Source organism: Microcaecilia unicolor, chromosome 3 (genome assembly GCF_901765095.1).
Source record: "Microcaecilia unicolor chromosome 3, aMicUni1.1, whole genome shotgun sequence".
In the NCBI taxonomy this organism is placed as follows: Eukaryota; Metazoa; Chordata; class Amphibia; order Gymnophiona; family Siphonopidae; genus Microcaecilia; species Microcaecilia unicolor.
In genome coordinates this window covers 56,101,314-56,114,340 of record NC_044033.1, presented here as the reverse complement: position 1 = coordinate 56,114,340, position 13,027 = coordinate 56,101,314, and the positions used below count along the sequence as shown (strand labels likewise).

The 13,027-nt window shown below is 47.5% G+C and overlaps 1 protein-coding gene across 1 annotated transcript in view; it reads right to left on the bottom strand.

The window, feature by feature from the left end:
• The window catches only part of AHCTF1 (AT-hook containing transcription factor 1), a 553,711-nt gene that overhangs the window by 468,542 nt on the left and 72,142 nt on the right, over window positions 1-13,027 (bottom strand). Inside the window, 1 exon segment of the mRNA XM_030195951.1 lies at window positions 11,804-11,984. Within this exon segment, the coding sequence (XP_030051811.1) occupies window positions 11,804-11,984 (181 nt within the window).

The following is a 13,027-nucleotide window of genomic DNA, read 5'->3' as shown; positions in this document are numbered from 1 at the left end:
TTAGGGCCGTGCCACCTTCCACCGGCAACGCCGTTTTCTTAGTCACCGCAGTGATTAAAGAATCCACGGTAGGCCACAGATAAGCCTCACGTTCACTCACAGCCAAAGGATAGAGGCGGGACATAGCCCTAGCCACTTTAAGGCTCGTTTCCGGGACATCCCATTGAGCCGCAATTAAGGTGTGCATGGCATCATGCACGTGGAAGGTTCTAGGCGGGCGCTTCGTCCCCAGCATAATGGCAGAGCCAACAGGGGCTGGGGGAGAGACGTCCTCCGGAGAGGAAATCTTCAAAGTGTCCATGGCCTGTAACAACAGGTTGGGCAAATCCTCTGGGCTAAAAAGCCGCGCTGCAGAGGGGTCATCCGCTCCATCCGAGCGGGGATCTATCTCCTCCAAGGAATCCGCAAAGGATCGTTGGGAGACCTCAGACACGCTGCCCTCATCTACATCGGAGGAGACAAAAGTCCTCCAAGGCCTGGAAATCAACCCGAGGGCGTTTACCTCTGGGAACCTCAACCTCTTTATCAGAAGAGGGAGCAGGGGCAGCGTTTTGCATGAGGAAAGCCTGATGCAGCAGCAAAACAAACTCGGGGGAGAAACCCCCCAGACTGTGCACTTCCGCAGCCTGGGCAACAGCCCTAGACGCACTCTCAACCGGCGCTCGCAATAGCGGGGGAGAGACATGCTGCGCATCCAAAATGGCGTCCGGCGCGAAACTCCGTGAAGGAGCCGCGCGGGAAGAACGGCGCTTAACTTTAGCCGCTTTTGTGCCGTCGCCCAAATTAAGGGCGTTCATGGCATTAATGTCTCCAACCTCAAGGGCGGCCCCGAAGAAGCCGTCCGAGCCGCGTGGCCGGCCAAGATGGCGGAGGCGAGGAGCGGGGGATGGGCGTTTATGGCGGGAAAAAACCGCCACGCCGGAGGAACGACCGGGACATTCATCGGTCACTAAACTATCACCCATCAAGGGCGAATCAGGTTGTAAAACCCCCGCATCCCCTCTAGAAGCGCTCCAGCGATCTGGGGAGCGACCCTTTGCGCCCTCGCCCTCCGACGCCATTGCCACGAGGAGAAGAATCGGGGAATCCCCTGCCCGCTATAAAAAGGTAAAATTACCTGCTTGCCGCTCCGAGCTGTAACGAACTGGTGTCCCAGTGAGTAGCTGCAATGAACGTTTAAAGAAACGTCGAATTAAACGCCTTTAAAGACGTTTAAAAATATATATTTTTTTTTTTTTTAAACGGAGCCAGCGGGAGGGGGGAGAAAAGGAGGGACCTGGCACCACCAGGTTTGCACTTGCTCAAAAGAGCCCTCAACCCCAGGCCTCAACAAAACCTAAGGATTAGGCTTGGAGGCCTAGCCAGAGCTGCTGCTGTGTGTGACCACCACCTGCTGAGATAGAGAACATACTGAGGAGTTTCCGGCAGCACATGACCACATATAGGGAGGCAGAAGTTTGCTCTCTATCTCCACCTGCTGGTAGATGGACACAACCCACCAGTCTATGGATTGATCAGCTTGATGATATGGAATGGATCGTTAGCATGACAAAATCCCTGAAGCTAGATCTTTTAAAATCAGGTTTCCTCTCATCACGTTTTGGCAGCCCTGAAGCGTTGTCCCTCCGGCACAGGCGATTCAGTGAGTCAGCCTTCTTGCCAGTGTCGGGGCCTCTCCTCAGGTGTGTCCCACCTCATAACATTAGGTGGGATGTGCATGAAGAGAGACCCCGACGCTGGCAGAAGGCTATTTGAATCCGGAGGAAGAACGCTTCAGGGCACTGAAAATGACCACGCGGACTGCAGACAGAGAGTCTGCGGGTGAAAAGCGAAAGCTGTAAGACTTGTGGGGGGGGGGGGGGGAGAAAGAGGTGCCCAAGGAGGCCTTAATAGACAGGAGTGGAAGTGAGCATATGTAGTCCATTGTAAGCAAGGAAGCTGGTTTTGGTTAATCTGTTTCCACCCCTCCACCCCCCCCCCCCCCCCCCCCCGTGAAGTGCTGCACTGTTCATTTGTATAGTAGGATTACCCGCCCTCGACGTCATCACGTTTTGATGCAAGGGCAGGGCACTCACTGTTCCGCCCTCGACATTATCACGTTTTGATGCGAGGGCGGGGCAGAGAGAGATGGTGACAGACTGATGAACCTAACGGACCTTTCCAACCCTTTACTTCAGTGAAGCCACGGAGTCAGCTTCAGAACGTTGGAGGTGGAAATTATTATAGTAGATGTATTTATGCTTTTAGTCATTAGTACTCATTGTATTTGTCTTACCCTTGTTTGCCTTAGCATTTTCACCAGTGTCGTGTTTGCTAGCTCAACCTTTATTTTCCATTAATTTATTTTAACAGGTTTTATCTATCATTTAGACATATTTTTTCATTTTGTGATTATTTGTTCTCTGTATTTAGACTCCTGAGGCAGGCCCATTGGCCGAAACACAGCCGTGTTGAGTCTGTAGATTGATCAATAAACTCTATATTTAAGAGCATTGTCCAGTCCACTTTTTTGAGTCACCTTCGCTGTTTCTTGTGTGATTGCAAATCTACAAGGGTTTTGGTCTTCTGTGTATATATCGATAGCTGTTATGACACTCACACTTAATGGAAAAAAAGGACCTAGAGAGTTCTGTGTGTACAACTAAATACAAAGTCCAAGCCCCTCACTGGTTACTATAACAATAACTATTTTAGGGGGAAAGACCCCAGTGGCTGCATAAACTATATTAAAAAAAAATGAATAAATAAATAAGGTACAAGACCCCACATGGAATATGGTAAGCCTCACAATAGCTCCATCAACATCAGTCAAAACCCTCCATAATTTAAATTCAATACTTCATATAATCATAACATATAGAGTCTTTGTGGCAAACTATCAACTTGAAGAGATAAGTTGTCACTTCACTGAGTTTTGATAAACTTTGCCACTAAGACCTCTGATCTCAGAGCTAGCTCATCCATTCCTTGATTAAGAATACCATGCCACACTTGTGCTAAAAAAAATACCCAGAAGTACAGAAGCCTCTCCAAGGGTACCAGCTGACTCTTGGCAAAGTTCAATATCCAAATAAGGTGCTCAAGCAGGTGAACAACCTGGAAAGTCACCACCCTCAAAACTCTGCCTTGGAGTCAGCCCCAGTTAGCCAACCATCCAAATATGAATGGTTTAAAGGCACTGCTTGCGCAAGTAGGCTGCCACATCATGATCTTGGAAAATGATGATTTAGAACACAGCAGCACAGGAAGCTCAGTCCTGACTGCAATATGGTAGCTGACCACCAAGATCACAGACTGTAAGGTCTCCAATCTGAGAGGAACCCAAAGCAAGGCATTAACCTTGTTCAAATCTAACAGATGCCACAAGCAGCCCCATTTCTTGGGCACCACAAAATAGGATGCAAGTCTACCTGGCTGCTGGAATGAGGAAGGCTCCACTGCTCCTAACTAGAAAATCAATGACATGGACTCTGCCACCATGCCTTGAAAGGAGGCCCACAGGAAGTACTGAATTTAAATTATGGAGGTATTTGATCAATGATGATGGAGCTATTGTGAAGCTTACCATATTCCATATAGGGTCTTGCACTCTTATGGTTTATGCAGCTACTGAGGTCTTTCCTCCTAAAATAATTATTGTTATAGTAAACAGTGAGGGACTTGGACTTTGTATTCACAGCTATGGTTAAGTCAGCAGCCCGCTTGAGATCATCCTCTGTAGAGGAGACTTCTGGGCTGCAACCTGGTATTCGGACAACACATTCATATTGCACTATTGTTTGGAATAGAACTGCCAATGCAACTATCTGTTTAGTCAGATAATCCTTCAGAAATAATTTATGGTCTTGAATTCAGCTCCATCCCCTAGGCCCATTTCTTTCAGTTCCAGGCTGCTAAAAAAGGAAGGAAATGTAAATAGCAGGTTGCTGGTATTAATTCCAGAATTCCAATGGCCTTGCCTACTGTGGGCCCTTTTTTTGTTTAAGGCAGCCTGGTAGCTAGAGATTCCTAGTTGTAAGGATATTCTATCCTGTATGTCCTCAGAGAAAACAGTTACTTACCTGTAGCAGGCATTCTCCAAGGACATCAGGATGAATACTCTTATTCACCTGCCCACCTCACCATGGAGTTGATTTTCATCAGCTATACACTAGATTGGCTAGGTCCTACAACAGAAGGTGGGAAAGCACGTGCATACAAAGTGAATCTAAAATGTTGTGGAAAACAAGCTGGTATGCATTCCTCTACAGGCCCTATCAGATGATGTTACAAAGTTATAAAAGTATCCTGCTGTCCTCCGAGAAAAAAAAATTTATAGTTGAAAAAGTGAACACACCTGGTGTTAATTTAATCTGAAAATAAGGCACAGTAATTCTGATAAGTATGAATAATAAGCAAGCTAATCAAGGAATCCGTAGCTCAATAAAAAGTAAATCTCTACTGCAATGCTATGGTAAAATTATGTATCATACCTGACAATTTGCTTTCCATTAATCTTAGCAGATCAATCCATAGACTGGTGGGTTGTGTCCATCTACCAGCAGGTGGAGATAGAGAGCAATCTTTTGCCTCTCTATATGTGGTCATATGCTACTAGGAAATCCTCAGTATAGTCAATATCAAAGCTCCATCCGCAGGAATCACCAAACAGAGAATTACACCCACAAAGGGACACTCCGCCACCCAACCACCGCCGAAGCGGGGGGGGACACCAACACCCGTCGACACGGGGGGGGGGGGGGGGGAACTGGCATGTCCTGCTACCGCAAGAGGAGCTGGCTTAACCCATCACCGCCAAAGCGAGAGGGAAACAAAGCTACCCTACTACCGCACGAAGGGGGAGGGAGCACTGGCATAATTTAGTTATGAATCCAACCACCATCGAAACGGGGGGGGAAAGAAGCAGCACCTCACTGTAACACAAAGTCCTCCCAACTCCAGGGAAATCCAAGTGGAAGAACTTGAACTCGAAGTCCTCCTGAACAGGAACTGAAGTCTAAACTTGAACCTGAAATATAACTGAACTAGAACAAACAGTACAGATATCTGGGAGGGACTATGGATTGATCTGCTATGATTAAAGGAAAAAAAATTATCAGGTATGATACATAATTTTACCTTCCATATCATCAAGCAGATTAATCCATAGACTGGTGGGATGTACCCAAGCAGTACTCACCCAGGGCGGGACATGGAAATCCCAGAACGCAACACTGAAGCTCCAAACTGGGCCTCGGCCCGTGCTGCCACGTCCAAGCGATAATGCCGTGAGAAGGTATGAGCCTACGCCCAAGTCGCCGATCTGCAAATCTCCTCCAAGAAAATGGACCTGGACTCTGCCATCGAAGCCGCCTGTGCTCTAGCAGAATGAGCCTTCAGCTGGATAGGCGGCACCTTCCCTGTGGCCACATAAGCCGCCGCAATCGTTTCCTTGACCCAACGTGCCACAGTAGGTTTAGATGCCTGCAGACCCCTACAGGGGCCTGCGAACAGCACGAACAGGTGATCCGACTTCCGGAAATCGTTGGTCACTTCCAAGTATCTGATGATAACTCGTCTAACATCCAGGCATCTGAGAGCATGATACTCCTCTGGATAATCCTCCCTACGGAAGGAGGATAGACAAAGCTGCTGATTCACATGGAAGCGAGAAACAATCTTGGGCAGGAAGGAAGGCACTGGGCGAATAGACACTCTTGCCTCCGTGAACCGCAGGGACGGCTCTCTACACGAGAGTGCCTGGAGCTTGGAAACCCTCCTGGCTGAAGCGATTGCCACCAAAAAGACTGCTTTCAACGTCAGGTCCTTCAGAGACAGCCGCGATAATGGCTCAAAGGGCGGCTTCTGCAAGGCCCGCAGCACCAGATTGAGATTCCACGTAGGCACTATCGAGTGCAGAGGAGGTCGTAGATGATTAACCCCTTTGAGAAAACGCATCACATCTGGCTGAGAAGTCAGGGAAGTACCCTTCAGGCGAATCCTGAAGCAAGCTAGAGCCGCTACCTGGACCTTAAGAGAGCTGAGCGACAGGCCTTTCTCCAGACCTTCTTGCAGGAACGCCAACACTGAAGCAATTGGCGTTGTGAAGGGCGACAGGGATCCTGCCTCGCACCATGATACAAAGGTACGCCATACCCTGGCGTACGTAGAAGTAGAACGCTTCCGTGCTTTCAGCATAGTGGCGATGACCTTGTCCGAGAAGCCCTTCTTCTTCAGCCGCTTCCGCTCAAGAGCCAGGCTGTAAGACCAAAGGGGGAGGGATCCTCCATCACCACGGGACCCCGATGTAAGAGGCCCCACTCCGCTGGAAGCCGCAGAGGACTGTCTACGGAAAGCCGGATCAGGTCCGCATACCAAGGGCATCTGGGCCAGTCTGGACCCACCAGGACCTCTCGGCCTGGGTGTTTCGCCAACCGGCCGAGAATTCTGCCCAGCATAGGCCAAGGCGGGAACACGTAGAGAAGCTCCTGTACCGGCCACTGCTGGAGAACAGCATCGACCCCCAGAGATCGAGGGTCCCGTCCTCTGCTGAAGAACCGCGGCACTTGGCAACTGGCCGAGGTAGCCATCAGATCCAAGGTCGGTATGCCCCAGCGCTTCGTGATCTCCAAGAACACCCGAGCAGACAGTTGCCACTCTCTGGGATCCAAGGTATGGCGACTGAGAAAGTCCGCCTCGACATTCAGGATTCCCGCAATGTGAGCCGCCGACAGCTGGTCCAGAATCGCCTCTGCCCACTGGCATAACTTCATGGCCTCCCTGGCTAGGGTGGCGCTCCTGGTACCTCCCTGGCGATTGACATAGGCCACGGCCGTGGCATTGTCTGACAGGATTCGAACTGGCCTCAGTATCAGTACCTGAAGAAACGCTTGAAGCACCAACCGAATGGCCCGAAGTTCCAAGAGATTGATGGACCACTTCGCCTCCGACAGCGACCATATCCCCTGCGCTGTCCTTCCCAGGCAGTGGGCTCCCCAGCCCGTCAAACAGACGTCCGTCGTAACGGCAATCCACTCCAGGGACGTGAGAGACACACCGGCTGACAACTTGTCTGACATCAGCCACCAACTTAGCGCCCTTCTCACCACCGGGTCCAGGGGAAGGCGAACTGCGTAATCCTCCGCAACTGGAGTCCAGCGCTGCAGAAGAGAGTGCTGCAGTGGCCTCATATGGGCCCTGGCCCAGGGTACTACCTCCATCGTGGCCGTCATGGAGCCCAACAGTTGTACATAATCCCAAGCCTGAGGAGCTGCGGAGGCTAGGAACCGGCCCACCTGGGCCTGAAGCTTGAGGCTCCGGTTGTCCGGCAGGAACACTCTGCCCACTTGGGTGTCGAACCGAACACCCAGATACTCCAGGGACTGAGTCGGGAGCAGCTGACTTTTCTCCCAGTTGATAATCCATCCCAGGGAGCTCAGAAGAGCAATGACCCTGTCCGTCACTCTCCCACACTCCGCAAAGGAGGGAGCTCGAAACAGCCAGTTGTCCAGGTAGGGATGGACTTGAACTCCTTCCTTGCGGAGATAAGCTGCAATGACCACCATCCAAAATGGCGTCCAGCGCGTCACTCCGCGAAGGAGCTGTGCGGGAAGCGTGGTGCTTAAACTTTGCCATCTTCTTACTGCCGCCCAACTCAAAGGCAGCCATACCAGAGGCCATCCGAGCTGCATGGGCAGCCAACGTCGGAAGGGCGGACATCGGGGGATGGGCGCCTAAGGCGGAAAAGGCCGCCGACGCCCCAGCGGAGGAAAAACCAGCTAAATCAGCAAAGTCCGGAAGGGCGCCCAAAAAGGGCTTCTCTACCTCCAATCCCCGTGCCTCCCCACTAGCCGCGCGATCGCGGTCCGGGGAGTGCTTTTTCGCACCCTTACCATCCGATGCCATGAGCCACGAGGGAAACGTTCAGGGAACCCCCTGCCTGCTAGGAAAAGGTAAAATTACCTGCTTCTTGCTTCAAGCTGCAACGAATTGTGTCCCAGTGAGCAGCTGCAAGTAAATTTTTTTTTTTTTTTTTTAACGGAGCCAGCGGGAGCGGGGAGAAAAGGAGGGACCTGGCACCACCAGGTTTGCACTTGCTCACGAAGAGCCCTCAACCCCAGGTACTCAACAAAGCCTGTAAATAGGTGTGGAGACCAAGCCAGAGCTGCTGCGTGTGACCACACACCTGCAAGATAGAGAGAATACTGAGGATTTCCTGGTAGCACATGACCATATATAGAGAGGCAAAAGATTGCTCTCTATCTCCACCTGCTGGTAAGATGGACACAACCCACCAGTCTATGGATTGATCTGCTTGATGATATGGAACAACATTTCCACAGCATTTTCATGGGATGGAGAAGGTGAAATTTACTCTCGCCTGATAATTTCCTTTCCTTGAGTCATGCTAGACCAGGCCAGACTGACAGGTTGTCACCCTACCAGCAGACAGAAGACAGAAAATCTGAATTCTTTCAGTGACATCACCAATAAAGGGAGTGAGGAGGTAAGTAGCGGATTCTGTCAGACTCAAAGAACCTAGCTACAGGCATTTTGCTAGGCAGAAACAGGACCTCTTTCCAACTTAAAAGAACTGCCCTAGGTCTGAGGAGTAGCCTAGTGGTCAGTGCAGTAGACTATAAAAGAACTACCCTACTGCAGAATGCGGCCACAGGTGTGTGCCTGAAGGGGCATGACCACATAATGGTAACCGCAAAAAATTAAACTATATGGAATTTAGGCAATCGCCTAAGTAATACCAAATTACCTGTTTTTGACCTGCATATATAGATATACATATATCCTAGTTTGTAATATTATTAGTCCAGTAACCTAGTTTAACTGGTGCCCAGGAAGCTGCCTAGGCATGGCATTGCATTCCTATATATTACATTATTTTAGCTAATTAGTAAACTGCATTCTGAGCCAAGTCAGAGAAAAGGCCAGATTTCTCCCATTCCTTCCCATCTGGTAAAGAGAGTCCTCAGCCAAAAACCAGTTTTTCCATGCTAAGGAAAGAGGCCTCAGCCTTTTTCCATGCTAAGGAAAGAGGCCTCAGCCTTTTTCCATGCTAAGGAAAGAGGCCTCAGCCTTTTTCCATGCTAAGGAAAGAGGCCTCAGCCTTTTTCCATGCTAAGGAAAGAGGTCTCAGCTAAAAACCAGTTCTTTCCTACATGGTCAGGGATTTCCCTATTGGCTAATAGCCAACCTGGGATGGTCAGGGCTGAGGAATACCCTTGAGTGCCTTTGTCTATTCTGGCACCCCTTTCTCTTAGCTCTTTTTTCCATTCCACCAAAAAAAAAAAAAAAAAAAAAAAAAAAGAAGTAAAGAAAAAAGTCCCAGAAGAAACTAAAGGGCTCACCTAGGGTTACCACATGCGTTGAGGACATGTCCGGGGCGTCCGGCGGGTTGTGCCCGCCTGTTTGTCCAGATTTCTGGACAAGCAGGCGGGCGGGCGGCGCCATGGGTCTCCCCTCCCCTGACCTCCCCTTACTTACTTATCTGCCCTGGAGGTCTAGTGACCTCTTTGGGGCAGGAAAGAGCCCCCTCTTTCCTGCCTGGAGTGCTGCCTGCCCTGCTTTGCCCTGCATCCAGGATTCAAAATGGCCGCCGAGAGTTGAAGCGGCCTTGCGAGACTTCAACTCTCGGCTGCCATTTTGAATCCCGAGCAGAGATCGAGAAGGATGCAGGGCAAGGCAGCGCTCCGGGCAGGAAAGAGGGGGCTCTTTCCTGCCCCGAAGAGGTCACTAGACCACCGGGCAGTAGATAGTAAGTAAGGGGAGGGGAGGGGAACATGTGACCTGGGGGGGGAGGGGAGGTGATGAGGGAGGGGAGGGGAATATGTGACCTGGGGGGACGGGAATATGTGACGGGGTGGGGCGATGATGCAAAAGGGGCGGGGCATGGGCGAGATATGTGTCCTCTTTTTAAGAGGACAAAATATGGTAACCCTAGGCTCACCTCCTTCCACCTGCTAGAGACTTAGAATACTGAGTCTAGGGCCAGGTGGCCAAGGCTCTTATTGGCTCTCTAAAATCAGAATTCTCAGTCTTCGCCTGCTGGAAGGAATGCATAATCCATTAGTCAATTCCTGGACCGGTCCGGAGGGACACTAAGGAAGTGAAGATTGCTCCATCATCCGATCATTCAACCCATCTTCAGCCTTCTAGGCTAACCCCTTCAAACACTGAATGCACAGTGAAAAGGATCTAATGGCATAGTACACACCTCTCCTATACCATCTGTGGCACTTATACGACAAAGACTCAGTTTCCAGCGTCGTTTTTCAGTAGCTGATGGACTTTAAGCGCCCTTCCTGAGGCAGCCATGAAGGTGGCGAAACAAGGCGCTCTTGTTGGAGGGTCAGCGCCTTTCGTCGAATTATTTTTATTTTTAGTAAGGCTCCGGAGCCCTTGAGGGATTGCAGATCGTTAGTGGCCAGCATTCCTTATATCTCAACTTTGCAGGCTCGTTTTGAAGTTTCCATGTTGGGACAAAGCTAAGTATAAGAATTTTTTTCTTTTTGGATGCTTGGCCACGGGGGGCTTCTAAGTTTTCCTAACAGTGGGCAGGTTTGGGTTTTTTCCCCTACTGCTCTAGTGCTTGAGTTAGTTTGCTTGGGGCTCTCTTCTCCCGAGGGGTTTCCTAATAGGTAGTCTGGTTCTGGGTTGGGGTTAGCGTAGGTAGGTGAGGTTTAGGTGTTCCTTTTACAGTGTCTTTATATACAAGAGGGGAGGACAGTTTTTTAACCCATACGGTTTTCTCATTTAGGATGAGTTTTTTCGTTTGGGCTTTTTTTCTCTTCTCCTTTCTTAGTAGGAACCTATGATAGTAATTTACTCCTGTATATACAAGGTGTTACAAGTACTTTGGTATGGTCCCTTGTTGGAGGTTTGAGGTTCCATTTGTTAGATAAAGTTTGTAAAGGTTGGATTTTTCCTCCTGTTTAAGGGACACTTTAAAACTTGCTACATTTCTACTTCAAGCTCCACTGATCAGTTTCTAATAGTACACACATCTGTCATCAGGTTTCTGAACAGATGTCAAATACAAAAATTTGCCAAATGACAGTGTGCTCTGCTCCTGACCGTTTCATATGACCTGAACAGACTAGGTGGCATAAGTGGGTCAGAGCCTTCTTAGAAAAGCTTTAAAGCATCTTGATTTAATGTACCCAGATAACTGCTGCAAATTGGTTACACTATTTTCTACAGAAATATTTGCCATAAAGCCAGCTAAATGAAAGACTAATTCATATGTTTCACTACAATTATCAAATTCCAACTGTAATTTTACATCATGGCAAATATTAAGAGTAAAGAACAAAATTCAGCACTCTAAAAGATCAAAAATTATATTTTGTTCTGACCACTGAAGGGAGTCTTTAATCTATAAGGAATTTAAACAAATGAAACCTCAACTGCCACAGAAGGTCTACGTTGATGACCATTCAAAGACTATAATCATTGGTTTCAATTAAAGCACCAATAAAGTAACAGTGAAAAAAAAAAACTCCAAAAGATGGAGAGAAAAAAAAAACACTGTTACAAAAAAAAAAAAAAAGATGCTATAAAGTTATCAAAACAAACGGCTGTCTCTTCACTATCAATGTTGATTTTGAGCTGTCCTCTGTGCACAGAAAAAAGCCAACTTAGATTAGGAGGTGTGCTTCATGCGAATATTCAATGCTCAGTATTTAATTTTTGATCTTTTAAAAAACTTTATATGATAGCCAGAATTCTGATAACTAGATTGAAAGTTAATTTAGCATCAACTGATATGAAGATATGGATATAGGCTTGTGAACAGATAAATTAAATATACCTGATGCCTCCAGTTCATCCTGACTACACGACAAATCATCCAGACAGAGATCAATTAAGAGGACATGACCAACATCGGTAACGACAGCTGCCACACCGAAGAACCACCGCACACACTGGTGTAAGTGTTGAGTACTGGCACTAGCACCTCCATGGTCTATTATGGGCTCAATCGCAGTTACCTGTAAATGCAGAAATGTATACAGGAGAATACTTTAAAAATGGCTAACACAGCCCCCTCCTCTAATACAGCAAAACACTGAAAGATTATGTAAATATCAGCTTTGGAAGATAATGAAACCAAATTAACATACCTGAAAAAACACTATTTCTAATCTAACCAACTAGGAGTACAAAGATTACATTCATTCATACTTTTTTTTTTTTTGGCAAAATTTCCTATACCGCTCTAATTGACAGACAGGGCAGAGCAAAGCGATGTACAGGCTACAACAGAAAATATGAAAGGAACTCAATTACCCTACTGTATGTCACACTGCATTAGCCACCATGGAAGCAAAAGGAATTTTTAAACTTTGTTCAATGATTTATCTGATTTTGTATGGAAATTTGTCAGAATATTTAAATCAATGAATATTACTACCTAAAATTAGGAATAGGAGCCTAGCAGGCAATTTTTTGGAACTGTCATTCCCTTCCCCCAAAGGTATTAGATTCAGGTCATTACACGCACTAACATATTTATCCACAAAATGTTGGAATGATTTACCGATTCAGATAAGGACCACTACTTATTATAGCATGTTCCACAAGCTTTTAAAAGCTTATTTAAAAGGTATGTTTTAGGGAATGTATAACAATGACTCTTGGCATTTTATTTATTAGGTAATATCTAAGTTCTCTTCTTTTTGTCTCAATTTTACTATGTATTTCTGATGGATGTACTCAATTTCTTGATGAAGTCGCATTGAACTCTGTAAGGGAATATCAGCCATTAATAAGAAATAAAGAAATAAAGTAAAATATAGGAAAGCATACCAATCACACCAAGAGACAGGTAGCACTAAAACAGTAGACAAGGGGAGAGAAAGCTAAGGGGGGGGGGGGGGGGGGGGGAAACCAAACACATAAAACAGGTCAGAGACAAAATAGGTTTAGCTGGTGGCTTCAATCAGCTTGTTTCTCCAAAGGCTAATTGGAAAAGCCAAGTTTTTAGGTCGGCTTTAAAGTTCTTGAAGGAAAGATTGCTGCGGAGAGAGAGGGG